The sequence below is a fragment of the Periplaneta americana genome, chromosome 12, assembly GCF_040183065.1.
Source record: "Periplaneta americana isolate PAMFEO1 chromosome 12, P.americana_PAMFEO1_priV1, whole genome shotgun sequence".
In the NCBI taxonomy this organism is placed as follows: domain Eukaryota; kingdom Metazoa; phylum Arthropoda; class Insecta; order Blattodea; family Blattidae; genus Periplaneta; species Periplaneta americana.
Window position 1 is genome coordinate 50,624,523 of NC_091128.1, and position 16,329 is coordinate 50,640,851.

Sequence of the window (16,329 nt, forward strand, 5' to 3'; positions counted from 1 at the left end):
CCGTGGAACAATATATTAAAGTTTTCCATATGGAGATTGTTGTTTTTGCTTCTCAGATGTGGACATTACAGTCTCTTCCATATAAGATGAGGAAGATTGCCAGGTTTTATTGCAGATTTCAGAAATCATGTGCAATTATCAAATTTAAATCTGAATTATAAAAATTATTTAGGGATAACAAAGCATACAACTTTTTTTACACAATATTCAACATTTGAAAAGTCTTATTGTTCATCTTGCTACACACACACACAATTCTGGAGATTCCTCCATGAGTTCACACGCACAGTCATTAGTGTCTACCTCACTGATAAGTCCAATGCATCAACATTGTCAATTAGAGGCTTGTAAAAATCTAATCTTGCGTTCTGACGCCAGTTCTCACTGAAGTGGATTTGAAGCAGTCGTTTGACATTAGAAATTTTCTTAGAATGCACAAGATTTGGTTGTAGAGGTGGAATGCTTTTGAGTGACATGAGTTTCTTTTTCTGTTATGTATTTAAAGCATTCTCTGTCATGCATGTAAAAGTTTTCACCTCTCACCAGGACATTGCTATTATTGTTGGTTGGTCTCTTGAGACTGTATCTCTTAGATAGAGCAAACTTGAAATGCCAAGCATTTGAATATATTTTCTGCTTCAGTCTTCCAACCAAATATTTCACACTCTTACTTTCCAACTTTCACTACTTTCGAATATTTTGATATTATTTCGAGATACTACTCGGGATTTTCTATTACCTGTCTTTTTAAGTATCTTTTGAACATAACCCAAAGAGTCTGTTAGGCGGGATAAAAGAGTGGCTTCGAATTGGAAAAACATGTGAACCTCCTGGACACTTAAGAGTGCTTGAAGTATAGTCCAGATCAGCTTACTCAATACTCTAAGAGTGAAACCTAACCATTTTTCCCCTATTGCCACATATCGTAGTGGATTATAGTGATTTTCTTTTACCAACTTCGTTTCGAATTTCGGGTACTGACAAATATTACAACTGGCAGTTATTTTCTAACTGTTATGTTGTGATCAATAACTTCGGTTTGCAGTAAAGTAAACTGATGAAAATGCAAGTACCTAGGCTTGTGCATTAAAAATTAATTAGTAATACTGGTATTAACATTAATATCAATACACAATTCAGTTCTGTTTCGTTGTGATTCCAATTCAACTCTTTATTCAGTGTAATTAAATAAGAAATAACTTATAAACGTACTTCGTATGAAAGATGCATGTAAATATATTTACATTATAATAAAATAACTTTCGTGGTTAGATTTTTATTAAAATGTCCAAGGGAGGAAGTAGCATGGTAGCGACTTCTCCAAGAAAAAAGTGCTTGAAAGTATTTTAAGTAAGCTATACATTTTAAAGTGGTGTTCTGTTTTCGGAATTCGTAGTAATCATTTCATGTGATCAAACTAATTTTTAGGTTAGGTCTTGTCAATCATAAACTGTTTAGTTAAAACAATGAATTTCATGTTGCCAGGCAAAATACATTTTAATATTGGATCATACTAATTCTAATTATCAACATAATATGCGAGAATTCCAAAAGGAAAATATACTATTTCATAAATTATTGAATCATGTAGAAAACACCTCGCAACATAAAGATAAGATGTGGTAAATAAGTAAGACATGTAGTTATCGTTAATTACTAGCAATATTATTGTTACTACTATTAGGCTATTATTATTATTATTATTATTATTATTATTATTATTATTATTATTATTATTATTATTTCAGTACATAGCATTGTGATTTTTCCCTCTTTGGCGATAACTGGCATTAGCTGGCAACACTGAAGGGACGACCAAATTAGATTTTTAGGAACTACACTTACGTGATCCTCACTATATCTTTTGCAACCATGGTGAGCATAGTTTTGTTTTTATTCTGCCCGCCACACTCATAAAAAATACAAGGAACTTCTTAATTCCTTCCAGGTTTAGCTTCTGCAGAGAATAGAACAGATATGCATTAGACCCGTTTCATGTACATTCTTTGTCCGTACATAACTTGTGCAGTTGCAAGGGTTGAGTTTGTCATCAGAGAAGCCAACAACAACCGAAAAGTTGTAGAGATAAATATGCCGACGGTAGTATGTTTCTTGGTCCGATATTTGAGGAAGAGGTACGTTCTTCTGGCAGTCAAATGAGAGGGTTACAGTGTCTTCGGGTTTCACTTTTAGGAGAGAAAAAAAAAGGCTTTGGCTTATTTTTATGTATAATGTATTTCTGGGTTTTTCTCAAGCTTAATATTTTCTTTGAATTCAATGCACGTAGAGCATATATCAGCTCTGGGACTCTCAAACCCAATATTAAAATGAGAATTAAATATGTACCGAAGTAACTTTCTTTCACTTGCAACTCCAAATAGGTCTGTCCATTGTACATTCAGTGAAGTAGTGCAGTATTCAACTGAGATGGCAAATATTTTCTACCTCTTGGTGAATTGTAGTCGAGCCCCTACAGCCCAGGCTGCGCAGAAGTTTAGAGTCGGGACAAATTGAAGCTTGCGCCCGCCGCCATGTTTGGGGAGAGCGCCGGCTAGCAGACATCCGCATATCCAATGTTTAAGGTTTAAAATAATATGTTTTTTTATATTTTATAAACCAATCGGAGTAACTAAATGAAACAAAATCCCGTTGAGATTTAAAGCGACTACGTTGTGGACATAATTCAAGTTACCGTTAGTATGACGTGAAACGAAAGATGACGGAAACAATTTGATAATTATCAAAGACGTTGTAGTTATTTGGCATCATTTTAGAGGGAATAAAAAATACAAATGCATATTGTAAGCCAGTTCAGGTGAAAATAAAGTTATGTATTAGTAGTCTATTACCTGTTATTCGTAAAACACTGCCAGCTATATATTGTACATTACATAAAACAATATATATCCTACTATGTACATATGTTTCCTTTGATGTAGAGGAGAAACGAACAATTTGATCTGCTTTCATATTGTATAGTATAATACACCTGTAAAATAAAAACATGTACACTAATGTTCTAGTTTTAAGATATAAATACCATTCATTAGCTTATTATCATAGTAATATAAAATAAACTTTACATGCAGGAATTACTCCGTCAAATATAGGTACTTGAACACTTATAGGTTTTTTTTTTAATTTTAGGCCTAGTGTACAGAATAAGAGTTTACCTATTGATTCTTAATTAATAAGATGGACTTCCTTAAATTTCTTACAAATTTATGTAAATTCATGTTAGAACTTTTAGGTGTATGGTGACATCTGATCTTTATGTATATATGGTCATTATGGTCAATTTAACACATCTAAAAATATTAATATCTCTGCTTCCATACCTGAAAAAAAATATGTAAGCCTATTGTTTTATTTTGAAAATATTTGCGTAAGTACCATTCATTAGCTTATTATCATAGCAGTAGTAGGTCTATAAAATATACTTTACAGGCATTAATTATTCTGTCAAAAAAATTTTGAAAAAAAATATATGGATTTTAGGCCTACATTGCAGAGAACAAGATCTTACCTATTGATTCATAAATAAGATGGATTTTGTTAAATGTTGTCTTACAATTTTCTTGTGCAAACTCATGTTGTAACTTTTGGCTGTGTGGTGACATCTGATCTTTATGTACATATCTATGACCAGTTTAACAAGTCTAAAAATGTGATTTTCTGGGAACTCATTTTCTAGAATATGTTCTTGCAGTTGTGGAAAAATTCTAGAAATGTTCAATTGTTTGATTACATTGTATTTCACACGATCTAACACAGGGCCCTTGGGGGGTATGCCATTGTTCTCTACCAACATCTGCCTAATCGCTACTTCACTTAAGCGGCAAATTTTTATAACCTCAGATGATGGTATGACAAGACCCCATTATTCTTTCGTAAGAAAAATGTGAGATTTTGTTCACTGATGGTACCATAAAGTGATTCTTCACATGTTTCACAATATATTTTCTTAATAATTTGTTTCACTATAAAGCCAGCAATGTATACAATTATACACTGGTCAAAAAAAGTTAAGCATAATTAGGCATATAACTGTTTTTATTAATTAAAATAAAATAGATAAATTATAATTGGGTTTCTTGGTTCCACAGAATAAACTTAAAAGTAGAAATACACTATTTGTTAACAATGGACTCAATATGAAATGAAAAAGTTGCATTGTTTGGAAACAACGGAAAAGATAAGGGAAGTTGAAATTCGTACATCATCAAAGAAAAGGAGATGGTGCTTTCAGTGGTGTTGGTCCTCCACGAACCCTGAGGCACTCTTGTATGCGACGGGGCATACTCAGTACCAATGCATCTAAGCTCTCCTGAGGCAAATTGTCCCATTCTTCCAAGGCAGCATTCCTGAGTTCTTGAATCGTTAATGGGTGATGTGGACGATTGGAAATGGCTCTCCTGAGAAAGCTCCATGCATGCTCTATGCAGTTCATATCCGGTGAGCATGCTGGCCAATCCATTCTTGGGATCCCATGTTCTACAAGATACCGCTGCACACTATGAGCACGATGAGGCCGAGCATTATCGTCCTGTAGAGTGAACCCTTCTCCTACAGTCTCTGCAAAACCACTTACTATGGGTTGGAGGATGTTGTTCTCATACACGGCAGCAGTCATGTTTCCCTCTATTGAAACCAGTGGTGTGCGGCGGCCAAACATGACACCTGCCCAAAACAAGATTGAACCACCAAACTGTTGGTGACGTTCCACGGTCATTGAGGGATGATTTCGTTCCCCTGTTCGTCTCCATACGCGAATAGAGTTGTTGTCAGGGTGTAGGCCCATTCTCACTTCGTCTGAGAATAAGTTCTGGTCCATTGGCCTCGTGTCCAATTCTCATGTGCTCTAGCCCTTCTTGCACGAGCACCCCTGTGATGTGGACGGAGTGCTGGAATCTTGAGTAGTCTTCGAGCATACAATCCTATGTCATGAAGTCTATTGCGCACAGTTTGGCTACTTACAACAACACAGTGGCTTCGCGCAGGTCATGGCGCAGAGTTGTAGCTGAGGCTATAGGGTTCCTACGTGCAGATAACCTTACATACCGGTCCTGACCTGGTGTTGTTTTGCGTGGACGGCCTTCGCGAGGTCGATCTGCTATTGACTGGGTTTCCTGGAACTTTCTCCACAGTCTGGAGACAATACTCTGATTCACATGAAGGATGTTAGCAACATCAACTTGTCTCATGTTTTGTTCCATCAAAGTGATGATTTTGATGCGGTCTGCCATTGTAAGGGTGTTCCGAGCCATTGTGCTGCACTATGAAGCACTATGAAGCAAAATGACACTGACTGAACTTTGCTCGAATTACAGGCTTTTCTTTACTAGCCGTGATTTGGACGTTACCTAGTGATGCAGACTAAAACAAATGAAAGAGTTTGAATTGGTAAACATAACACGTGCCACATAAAACCAAAAGAAACATAAATATCAGGTATTATTGGGTAAACTGGACATATGCTTAACTTTTTTTGACCAGTGTATTTTCAGAATATTCTGACATTGATAATGGTGTAAGAATGAGGGGGCTGTAAATATTGTCTACAGTTGGTTGTTCAAGAGAATCATATCGCCTCCGATTTTCAAAACACTGTGGATCATTGTTAGATACAATCATTTGTGCCTCGTCACTCTCATTCCATGATAACAATCTTGTAGGCCTGCCATCAATTTCCACGCAGTTTGCAGTACTTTTGTTTTTCACTTCATTAATTAGTAGTAAACTCTTATAAGCTGCCTTGAACTGCTGTGCAGATGGGCTATTGTTATGTCCAAGCTTACTTCGAACCATGCCAAAAAATAATTCAATGTGGTCTTGGCTAAATTTATAGGTACCTATGAAATTTAGTTTTTTCGTCTCAATTCATTGCAAATATTTCTCAAGGCCCTACATAGTGATAGGAAGCCAATAATGGCAGTCTTTCTCGGGGTCTGGTATAAAGGCCTCTCTTCTATGTCTTTTAGACCAAGTAAGTATGACTCTGCGAAGTCTATAAAATTGAACATTAGACTTCCATTCCTTGCAGACATTACACTCTTATACCCCTTTGCCAAAGGATTTTTTGAATTAAGGACATCAAATAGCTTGTCAAAGAACAAACAGAATTCTGCTGTTGGTTCTGCCCCCTCAAACTCTTTTAGTTTTAAGTCCGAACACAGAAATAGCAGAGCATTTCCAACAGATGCACTTAGCACTTGTACTGCTAATTTCACTTTCATTTTCTGTTGTTTGAAATGGACGTGGCGCTTTGAAAGTTTATTTGCAAGAGTAAGGGTTCATTTGTTTGTATTTGTTCTAATCTGTCTATATACTTCCACTCAATAACATTGTCATTTAGATCTTTTAAAACTTTCATGTCGCCAAACAAATTATTCATTAATTTAATCATATGACATGCATCTAACATCAATTGTATATTGTAGCCTCCTATGTCGAAAGAAGTGTCTAAGTCTTCTGCATTGAAATTGCAACCTAGCTTGTTTGCCATAACAATATTACTGTTGAGACCATCACAGATCACTGAAACAACAGTTAGCTTGATACTTTGCAAGCGACTTCTGCACCGTTTAATTAAATTCGCTCTCAAATCTGCTGTTAGACCATTAATTAAAAAATAGCCCACAGGAATTTTCCAGGCTGAATTAATTTCCACTACTATTATTACAAAAACTTCTTTTGTCTCCTCCATTTCACTTAGACATACACCATCGCCTAAATCAACATAGCCTGTAAATGCGTTACCATTCCATTCGATGCATTTTCGAATAGACATCTCATCAAAAGTAAGTGCTACATAAAGAGGGTGAGATGAAAGTGCTACCCGATCTTCTAAAGCTAAGAAGGCTTCAGGTGTAAATCCAGGATTTCCACCTATTGTGTTACGCCAATTTCTTAGTGTGTTAACATGTGGTAGAGTCCTATTTAGGCACTGTCTAACATATTCGTATGTGGCTGGTGAATAGAAATTAAGTGTTAATGCAAATTTTTTTAAAGTGTCTGAATATTCTCCACTTTTTGTCCCAGATCTCTTGATTATATCAAACATTACTTCAGAGAAATTGTTCTGTAGAACCTCTTGTGTATGATCATTAATTAGATTTTTATCCTTTAGATCTTTGATAAAGGTTTTAAGGGTGGATATCACTTCGCTTTGCCTGTCACATTTTCTTTTGCAGTTAATATTTTCCTTCCTCAATTCTCGCAACTGTTCGTTCTTCTTTTCTATCATATTTTCAAGTAATTTAATACGTTTTCTAGGACTCTCGATAATGCTATAATTGTGGTCTGAACATACATCATGATCAGATGTATTAGAAGAATTACTGTCGGGACTCAGTTTATTTGTTTCATGTGGAATTATTGCTTCCGTTTTTCTTTTCAGAACTCTCCGAGATACTTTTTCAACCTGCAAGAATAATATTATACTAAGTTTATTAAGAATTTATAAAAGCGATAATCATTTATTCATGTTATAAAGCAAATTATTAATTGCAAATGTAGATAAGCTATTAAAATAACACTGTTCAGCAGTTTACCTTTTGTAGATGGCTTGGGAAGTTAAATAGAGACGGAACTGCATCGTCTTTCAAAAGTTTCTTTCCTAAAGATATCCAGAAACAAGACTTTTCAAAATGGGCAGAACATAATTTGTGGTTCCGAGTTGGCACGAATTTATCCCGTTTAATTGCTGTCAGCCACTTAGCCAGAAGATCTGGCTTATTTAATGGGAACCTGTAATTAGTAGCATTAAGTTCTAAGTTTAAACAAGTTTATTAGCGGTATTTTTAAAATCTAATATTCAGAACACCGCTTTTTTGTGTTAGAAATTCGTCTTCGTTTGTAGCTATTATCTCGGTACATGTCCAACTAGGCTAAGCAAGCAAGAAAAAAATTGTACGGTAATTATATTACTGTACTTACTTGTGCAGAGAAATTCCAGATCCTTTCTTGTACGTGTATGTACAATTAAACGCTGCACACGAATTCACCATAGTGAACAGGCACACTCAAATTTACTACTTAGACGTAGAACTTATGAAACAATAACAAACCTACACGTTAGCAACGTGTATCTCTAACTTGCAGGAACACATTCACACTTCGAAGATATTACGCATTTTTAAAATACACTAATTGTTAGAAACGACTATTAATGTACTCCATCACTGACTAAAAAAAAACTGAACTTCCTATTAACTTTAACTTTAATGCACTATAAAACATAAACAACACAAATTAACACACTATTAAAAGTAAACACAAATGAACACGTGAATCTCCATGTGTTGATAAAGTGCTTCCAGATCCTTCCTTGTACATATACGTACAATTAAACGTTGTACACGAATTCACCATAAAGAATGGCACTATTCACCGAATTAAATTTAATTAATAACATCTACACGTTAGGAACGTGCATATCTAAACTGTAGGAACACATTCACACTTCGAAGATATTACGCATTTTTAAAATACGCTAATTTTATTATTAGAAATTATTATTAATGCACTCCATCAATGGCTAAAAACTAAACTTGCTATTAACTTTAACTTTAATGCACTATTAAAAGTAGACAACACAAATCAACACACTATTGAAAGTAAACAACACAAATGAACACGTGAATCTCCATGTGTTGATGCTTGATAAAGTGCTTCTACTCCCAAAACGTGGCGTCGCGCGAACCAGCGCGAAAGGTTTCAAATTTGTACACGACATCAGCGCCAATTGTGTGTCTAGATATATAACTACAACGTCTTTGATTATAGTAATGAAGTTAACTACAAGTCAGAGATGATACGAATTTTATCACAGCCTCTTTTTTTTTCTTTTTCTTTTTTTTTTTTTTTTGCCTGGAATTTCTGAGAGCAGTGATCTCCTCCTCGTTTTTCAGCTGGAACATTTCCAGTGCTAAAAAACTGTTTGGTTACAAATTGAACTCTTGCTCGTTTTACCTGGATAATCCGGAGAAAAGCCTTCCGGCATACAGGGACTAGATTATTACTCTCACTCTTCCTCACAAAGGGTATTTTGTTTGGAAGTATTTTCCTCTGCGATTACCTGTTGCTGATCTCTTTGGGGTTATGGAGGACACTTTACAATAGGCCTACTGTAATAAAAAGACATTTTGACTGTATCTATCCTTATTCGCATAGAACAGCTTATGGAAATGTAGGCAATGCTTGATAGATAAGGTTGAACATCGAAAGCTTTTTGTAGCATGGCCACATGTAGGAAAAGCTGGCAGCATTGGAGGCCCATACCTGTGAAAAAGAGAAAATTCTGTCTCTAATTTTTTAAGCTAGGTCCAGGTATCTATTTCACAAATTATGAACATAACCTACAAGGTTGTCAGTAATAAAATCAAAGTATAAAGAGTCCTAGAAGAATGTAAACTGTGTTCGTTGGTTTGTTTGTTTGTTTCTTTGTTTGTTCTATTGCTTTATCTGCAATAGTAACTTTGAAACTAGTTTTCATTAAAACAAACCAAAGGAAAACAATAAAATATTATATATGAACATATTTAACTAACCTGAGCTGTTTAGCCCATTGATCTTTTCCACTTTTCCACCTCTCAGACCGAGATTTTCTTTTCCTTGCTTTGAAAGGCGAGACTGGTGTTATTTTCTCTATCCTGTTTGTTTTACTGGAAATTTTATGTTAGCTATATTCATTAAAACAAAGTATTTTAGTTACTTTTACCTAATAGAAATAGAACTGACATTGTAATAATCACAGGCTAGCATATACAGTCACGAAGCTCAATGCGTAGGGAATATGCATCCATAGATAGTTGCTAACCACTAGGATCGCTACTATCGCCTCATCACAGACAATGCGAAATAGTACCAGCACAGTCTAGTGTTCCTAGTATTCTCAACAACTCAAGCTTCGTGACTGTATATCCTAGACTGTGGTAATAACCATGATAACAATGAGAAAAAGGAAAGAAGACAGATGAAGGTCACATGACCAAATGAGATTGTGTGATTGGCCAATGTGGATATCGCTGGCTTTGCTTCTCAGATTGTAAAATTTGAGCATGGAGATTGCTGCTTTTGCTTCTAACCCCGGTTTTCAATATGAAAATTAACCATTTACAGCTGCTTTTGCTTCACATAACCTCTGGAGATTGCTAGAAAACACCAAGGAGAATCCAATGATGCCATAATGTAAGTTTCTCAAAAAAAAAAAAAAAAAAAAGTGGAGATTGCTGACTTTGCTTCTAGGAACCTCATTTGCGAAAATTCTTTTAATAATGGAAAAATGACTTAAAACAGGGACTTAGAAAAGTTGTGTAATATCCTTACTACAATACATCAAAGCATTGGGTCATTACATAATCGAAAGGAATGTGAAGTTCCTTAAGAATGTGAATTTTATAATAGAACCTCTAGACCTATTACCAAACAGCAAACCAATGACAGACCATTGTTTAAGAGGGACGTTGTACTTTTGAGAAAGATAAGGCAGACAAGGTTCATATATATAGGCTTCTTCTCAATATCAAATGATTTAGGTTCCTTTCGAAACGGATAGTAGGGTCAAGAAGAGCCCGTTTTAAGCGTCCGTTAATAGCAATAATGTCTGCCTGTCTAAAAGAACCATCTGATGATACACAATGTACTTCCTTATGAATCTCCCAATTTAAAGTTTTTAACGATGTGGCCAAAGCATGTCGTCCAATATGATGTCCAGCATTGATCAGCAATTCGCCTTTAGGGCATTGTCCAATCACGTGTCCAAGTGTTTCAAGCTCACTACAGTCTGGATGACGGCAGCTGGTTGTGGTTAGAGCTCTGCCAGGTATTGCGTGAACCGCCGAAATATTGCTTGACATTGTTAAAGCACTGGTCCAATGCTTATATGGAGCCATTGTTGCCACATTTAAAGGTAAGCCTTAATGTTATTTGCGTTAATGTAATGCATATTTTTGCGGTAAAGTAAACAACGATTTACGTAAATAACGCCCACTTTTGCGTAAAAGTGCTGCACCGAAATTTACAACGCAATAGGCCGAGTCATAATCTATTTTCAATAATATTTGAGAAGTGTGAACTTTCTGTACGTATCACATGTATATTCAGTTCCTCATTCCAAGGACGCTGGAAGATCGAAGTTCGAACCGGGGGTCATGTGTTAATCTTAATGCTCTTATTGCGCACGATGTTAATCTAATTTGTTTTCCGAGCTCTTGATCCTGTTACCGGGAAGCCCCTATGTACTAGGTATAAAATCGACTTCTTAGTTCGAATCCGCATCACTTCTGGTGGGAAGCCTGCTTTCCTCCACACAACAAGATTTAGGAACTTGTTCAAACTTCAGAACACAAGACTTAGCACTTCAAGAAACAGTTTTTCAAATAATAACTCAACACTCTATCACACATGTTTCCGCTAATCTTCCTAGCGTACGTAGTTGCAGTCAAAGTCTTCAAAAAAACTACACCAAATGGTAAGTGGGACATGTGACTATATGGCAAAAGAGCTGAGCAATTTACCGACGAAAATGCAGCGATTTGGTTCATGGCGTGGAAATGAAATAATAATAAATTAGTTACTTAAAAAATGTATTACAGACTTAGTAAGTAAAATGGATAAGAGATAGAAGGTGTCCGCATTGTAGGCAAGAATGGAACTTTTGGGAGCTTTGACCTTATGGTGAAAAATAAGTCTCTAATGTTTTCGGAACTCTCTATTGCCGCCATTTTCAAAAATATTTATAGGCCTTACAATTTTATATACTTACAACATGTAAATGACGGGACAGGCGGCTACGCGATCTAAGGCCCGCACCCTTTAGGCGACGCGGTCCGACGGTTCGTGGTTTACACTTGTTCAACTTATCTCAAGAATAAAAAATATTATCTACTAGAGAACGAAGACATGGGGAAGGTCTCTAAAATTGCTTTTGGATATTGAGGCCAGAATGGATCAACGAATGGTCCAAATCCATTTATGGGTGAATATTCTGAAATGGGTAAATGTATGTCCCGGCTGATTTAAGGAGTTTCTTGAAAATGTTAACTGATTACTTTTGCGTTTAATTAACTAACTCTCACATGTTTCAGTTGGAAACAAAGCATAAAAGGTTTAATTTTAAAATTAATAATTAAAAAATAACGTCCAAACGTCAAAATGTAAGTACAGTCCCTATGTCCCCAACTACATTTTACTCTGTTTTACTAAGTTTTTCTCGGAATGCTTCGATTTGATTTTATTTCCTCGGCCAAGATTATAAAAATAAATAGTTAAAATACTTATGAAAGACAGGAATTGTTTGTTTAATTCTGAAAGGACACAACTTTAACGTAAAGTTTGTCCCCAAAAATTTCGTAACACCGGTCCCTCGAAATAAAAGAGCTACACAAAAGACAATTTTGCTTCATGTGGTAAATTTTAACGGTTGGTAGTGATGAGAGGTCAACATGGCGCCAGTTAAAAAACTTTTCGTCCATTGTCGTAATTTATTTTATTGAAAAATACAAACATCATCATTGATGACTGAATGTTATGTTTTCTATTGGTAACACCAGTCCCGGGTGGCATTAAATATAGTTTGTATATATTAAACTCTCGTAGTATATGCAAAACATTACAATGTTTGTCGACTAAAAAATCTAACCTCAATGATATTTTTAACTATTTATTTTGTCAGAACTATTGCGGAAATTATACTAATTTGTAACAATGGTCCCTGTAACGTCGGTCCCTTTATTGTGGGAGGATAAAGTAACTTCGAATATTATTTCATGTGATTGTTTATAGGAAAGAAAAAAAGTCTGATGATGAAAGTAGGAAATATGAAAGGAGAAGATACGTAGGCAGAGGGCAAAAATTACTGAAGAGGAGTTGCAGAAAAAAAGGGACTATGGCAAAGAATATAAAAAAAAAGAAAGAAAATAGCAGATATGATTGATTGTGAAAAAAGAAATGTTCGAAGACAAGTGAAATCTGAAGTACAGAAGTTTAGAAGATACCTTAAACAATGGGCTGTAAGGGAAATATAACAACAATCCCTTGGATTTTTTTAAAATAAGAAAATCTCACATAAAAATATTTTTAAGCTCAACTGATACCAGAATCTTCAATAATAGGAGCAAATGTAACCAATGTGAGAAAAAAGTACACAATTTAATATAATATATTTTTTCCAGTTTTGTTATTCATATTTGCCCATTTCAGAATATTATATATAGGGTAGAGTAGCATAACTCGCATCGCTTCCTAAATGGCACCACTGCTAGTTTAAAACAAGTTACTGTAGTAGTATAGCATCTAGTGGTATTGTTACAATCTACCATATGAACTTCCACTATGCCACTTGATTTCTGCCACTTCTTTGTGCTACCAACGTGGTGATAGAGTATTTAATATAATCGCTCAGGTGGATGTATATTTAGCTAACATTTTGTAACTAAATAACGGATTTGTATGCAAAGGAATCCATAATCTTAAAATTTTATTTTATTGGGTTATTTTACGACGCTGTATCAACATCTAGGTTATTTAGCGTCTGAATGATATGAAGGTGATAATGCCGGTGAAATGAGTCCGGGGTCCAGCACCGAAAGTTACCCAGCATTTGCTCATATTGGGTTGAGGGAAAACCCCGGAAAAAACCTCAACCAGGTAACTTGACCCGACCGGGATTCGAACCCGGGCCACCTGGTTTCGCGGCCAGACGCGCTGACCGTTACTCCACAGGTGTGGACATAATCTTAAAATGTTATTGGTTAAAAGAAATATTAAAGAACATTTAACTTAGCACGATATTCGAACATGTGGTGCATGTAGGCTATAATGAAGGGAATAATAACTTATGACGTAGTTTCTTAATTCGCACCACTTTGTAGGTGCCTAATTCGCACCGGTGCGATATGAGCAACTGTAGCAATTCTAGCCGTACAAAAGAAGGTCAAAAAATTTTAACTGAACGGGGAATGCATCAGGTGGGTGCAATATCAAGTGGTGAAAAGGGCGTTAATACAATAAGTGTGTGTTTTAAAAGTGCACCGGGTATTTTGTGCCCCTATGAAAATTTTTAAACGTTAAACAGTGCATCCTACATTATCAGCTGGTGTTCTTCCAGGGTCGTTATTTGTTTGCTCTGATTCAGGTTATATCAACAGTGAACTATTTGTCGAATAGCTCAAACATTTTATTTGCCACTCAAACCTGCCATAGAAAAAAGTGCTGCTTCTGTATGTCCACCTATACGATCCATTCCAAAAATTTAGAAGCTAGATTATCTCGGGTAAATGATGTGCTCCTATTTCAGCTTCCTCGTCATAATACTCAGAGGCCCAGCCTTTAGATGTTTCTATCTTCAAACTATTTCAGACAGCTAAATCATGAGGCAGTTCTTACGTGGTTTCTAGATAATAGTGGAGAAAAGGTGATGCAGTTTACAGTCTGAACTGCCTGGTGAAGCACATGACAAATGTGTAACAATAAAAAAAGCATTCAGGAAGTTTAAATGTTAGGTAATTTTTGCTCTATTTTTTCAATTTCATTTGAAGATGCGTTACTCTCTTTCATTAATTTCAATAAACTTGTAATTTGCATTTATTACATTATTCATATTAAATACTGTTCAATATGTTCAATATTAAAAAGCTTTTCTTCATCCTGTTCCCTGCAGATAAAGAGGTGCGATTTAAGAAACCGCAGGTGCTATTTAGGAAATTAGTTGCCTAAATGGCACCATTGACAAGTGTTTCGAAAATGTCATTCTACTTCAAAAATATTAAATCAAATTCAAGGATTCTTTTTTACATGAAAGGTAAATGTTCTGGGAATGTATTTCTGTAAAGGAATGCAGAAAATAAAAACTGTATTGTTCAATAAAAATTATAAATGCTAAAGTGGTGCGATATACGCAACCTTACCCTATATAACAAATGCAACTTGAAATTCGGAACCTAAATTATCACACAAATATAAAATTATGGTATTCAGTTATTACTCATGTATTAGAAACAATTTTATTTTTAGTCACTACGTGTGAATATGGTCCAGAGATTCAATAGTAGTTTCAGTTCTTTGCTGAGCCGCTAATAACATGACTTCACAGTTTTCAGACTGCGTTACTGTAACATTAGCAAATCTGATTTAAGGGTTTTAAAATTCATAAATAAAATTATTTATGTTGAATATTTCTCATTTTCAGTAGGTAATTTTTGTTTATAATGTAAAGTTTGTGCGTTTTCAAATGTTTAAAAATGATTATGAGTATTCTGATCGTGTTTTGTCATTCATTTGAATTGACATTGAAAAACTGTTGATTCTAGTAAAGTTCACTGTTTATTATTAAGTAGTAGCCTATATATTATATCTATTATGATTAGGGCCAGAAAGTTCAATTCTTAAGAACTTACTAAATAGGCCTATGCATGCAAGTAGGCCTATACATTTAAAAACTTTAAAATATACCAATAAATATGCTCTAATAAAATTCTGTATTCTTGATATATCATTAATAAATAACAAATAAATTAATAATAATAATAATAATAATAATAAGAAACAATACATGTACAAATATTATAGGTCAAACTAGATAAGACTAAACTTACATTTATTGTTGAAAAGTTGAAGCATGTGAACCGCTGAAAAAAAAAGAAGCGATGGGTTGTAGTTCACGATAATTATATGGCGTAGGTTTTCAATAGAGACAGAGTGCCCATTGTCTCTGAAGACGGATTCAACGTCGCAAGACGTTACTGGGACATACTTTCTACATGTTCCTAACTGTTCCATAGTGAAAGATAATTCACTGGGATTAATGGACGATTTTCTGTTTAAAATATCTCTAATTTTGCACATTTGTTCGTATCCAGGATTTTTTTATACCTGTAACTTATTTTATTCTTAAGCTTTTCCCTTACACTTCAGAGACAGAATTTAGGCTGGATATTGTTCCTTGAATCATTTTCAAAGTCACATTTAAAGATATGCCTACTCTTTCTAAGGACGGTATTGCTTTACTGTGCCGTGAAATTCACTAGGTGTGTCGCGAAACTTTCAATACTTTCCTGGTAAAAATAAGTATAATAATTTCACGTAATACGAGTTTTAAAAATAGAATATGATGCTTTTACTTAAAAATCCAAACTAGGCATTTTTAGGCAACATAAAATCAGCTTTAATGTGTTTAAAAGGGAAAATATGCCACGATAATATAAATATCATAAAATATTATGCATTTATAAAATAAATCCAAAATATGCAAATGTATGCAACATAAAATTTGGTTTGATAAGTTGAATGCTGATTCGTGAAGATAATTAATCAGCAATTAATTATAGC

General features: G+C 34.8%; 1 protein-coding gene across 1 annotated transcript in view; it reads left to right on the forward strand.

Annotated features, from left to right (window-relative positions):
• Window positions 1-11,284: 11,284 nt before the first annotated feature.
• The window catches only part of Arr2 (arrestin 2), a 45,428-nt gene continuing 40,383 nt past the window's right edge, over window positions 11,285-16,329 (forward strand). Inside the window, exon 1 of the mRNA XM_069841290.1 lies at window positions 11,285-11,473. Within this exon, the coding sequence (XP_069697391.1) occupies window positions 11,407-11,473 (67 nt within the window). The 5' untranslated portion in view covers window positions 11,285-11,406. The remainder of the gene's footprint in view (window positions 11,474-16,329) is intronic.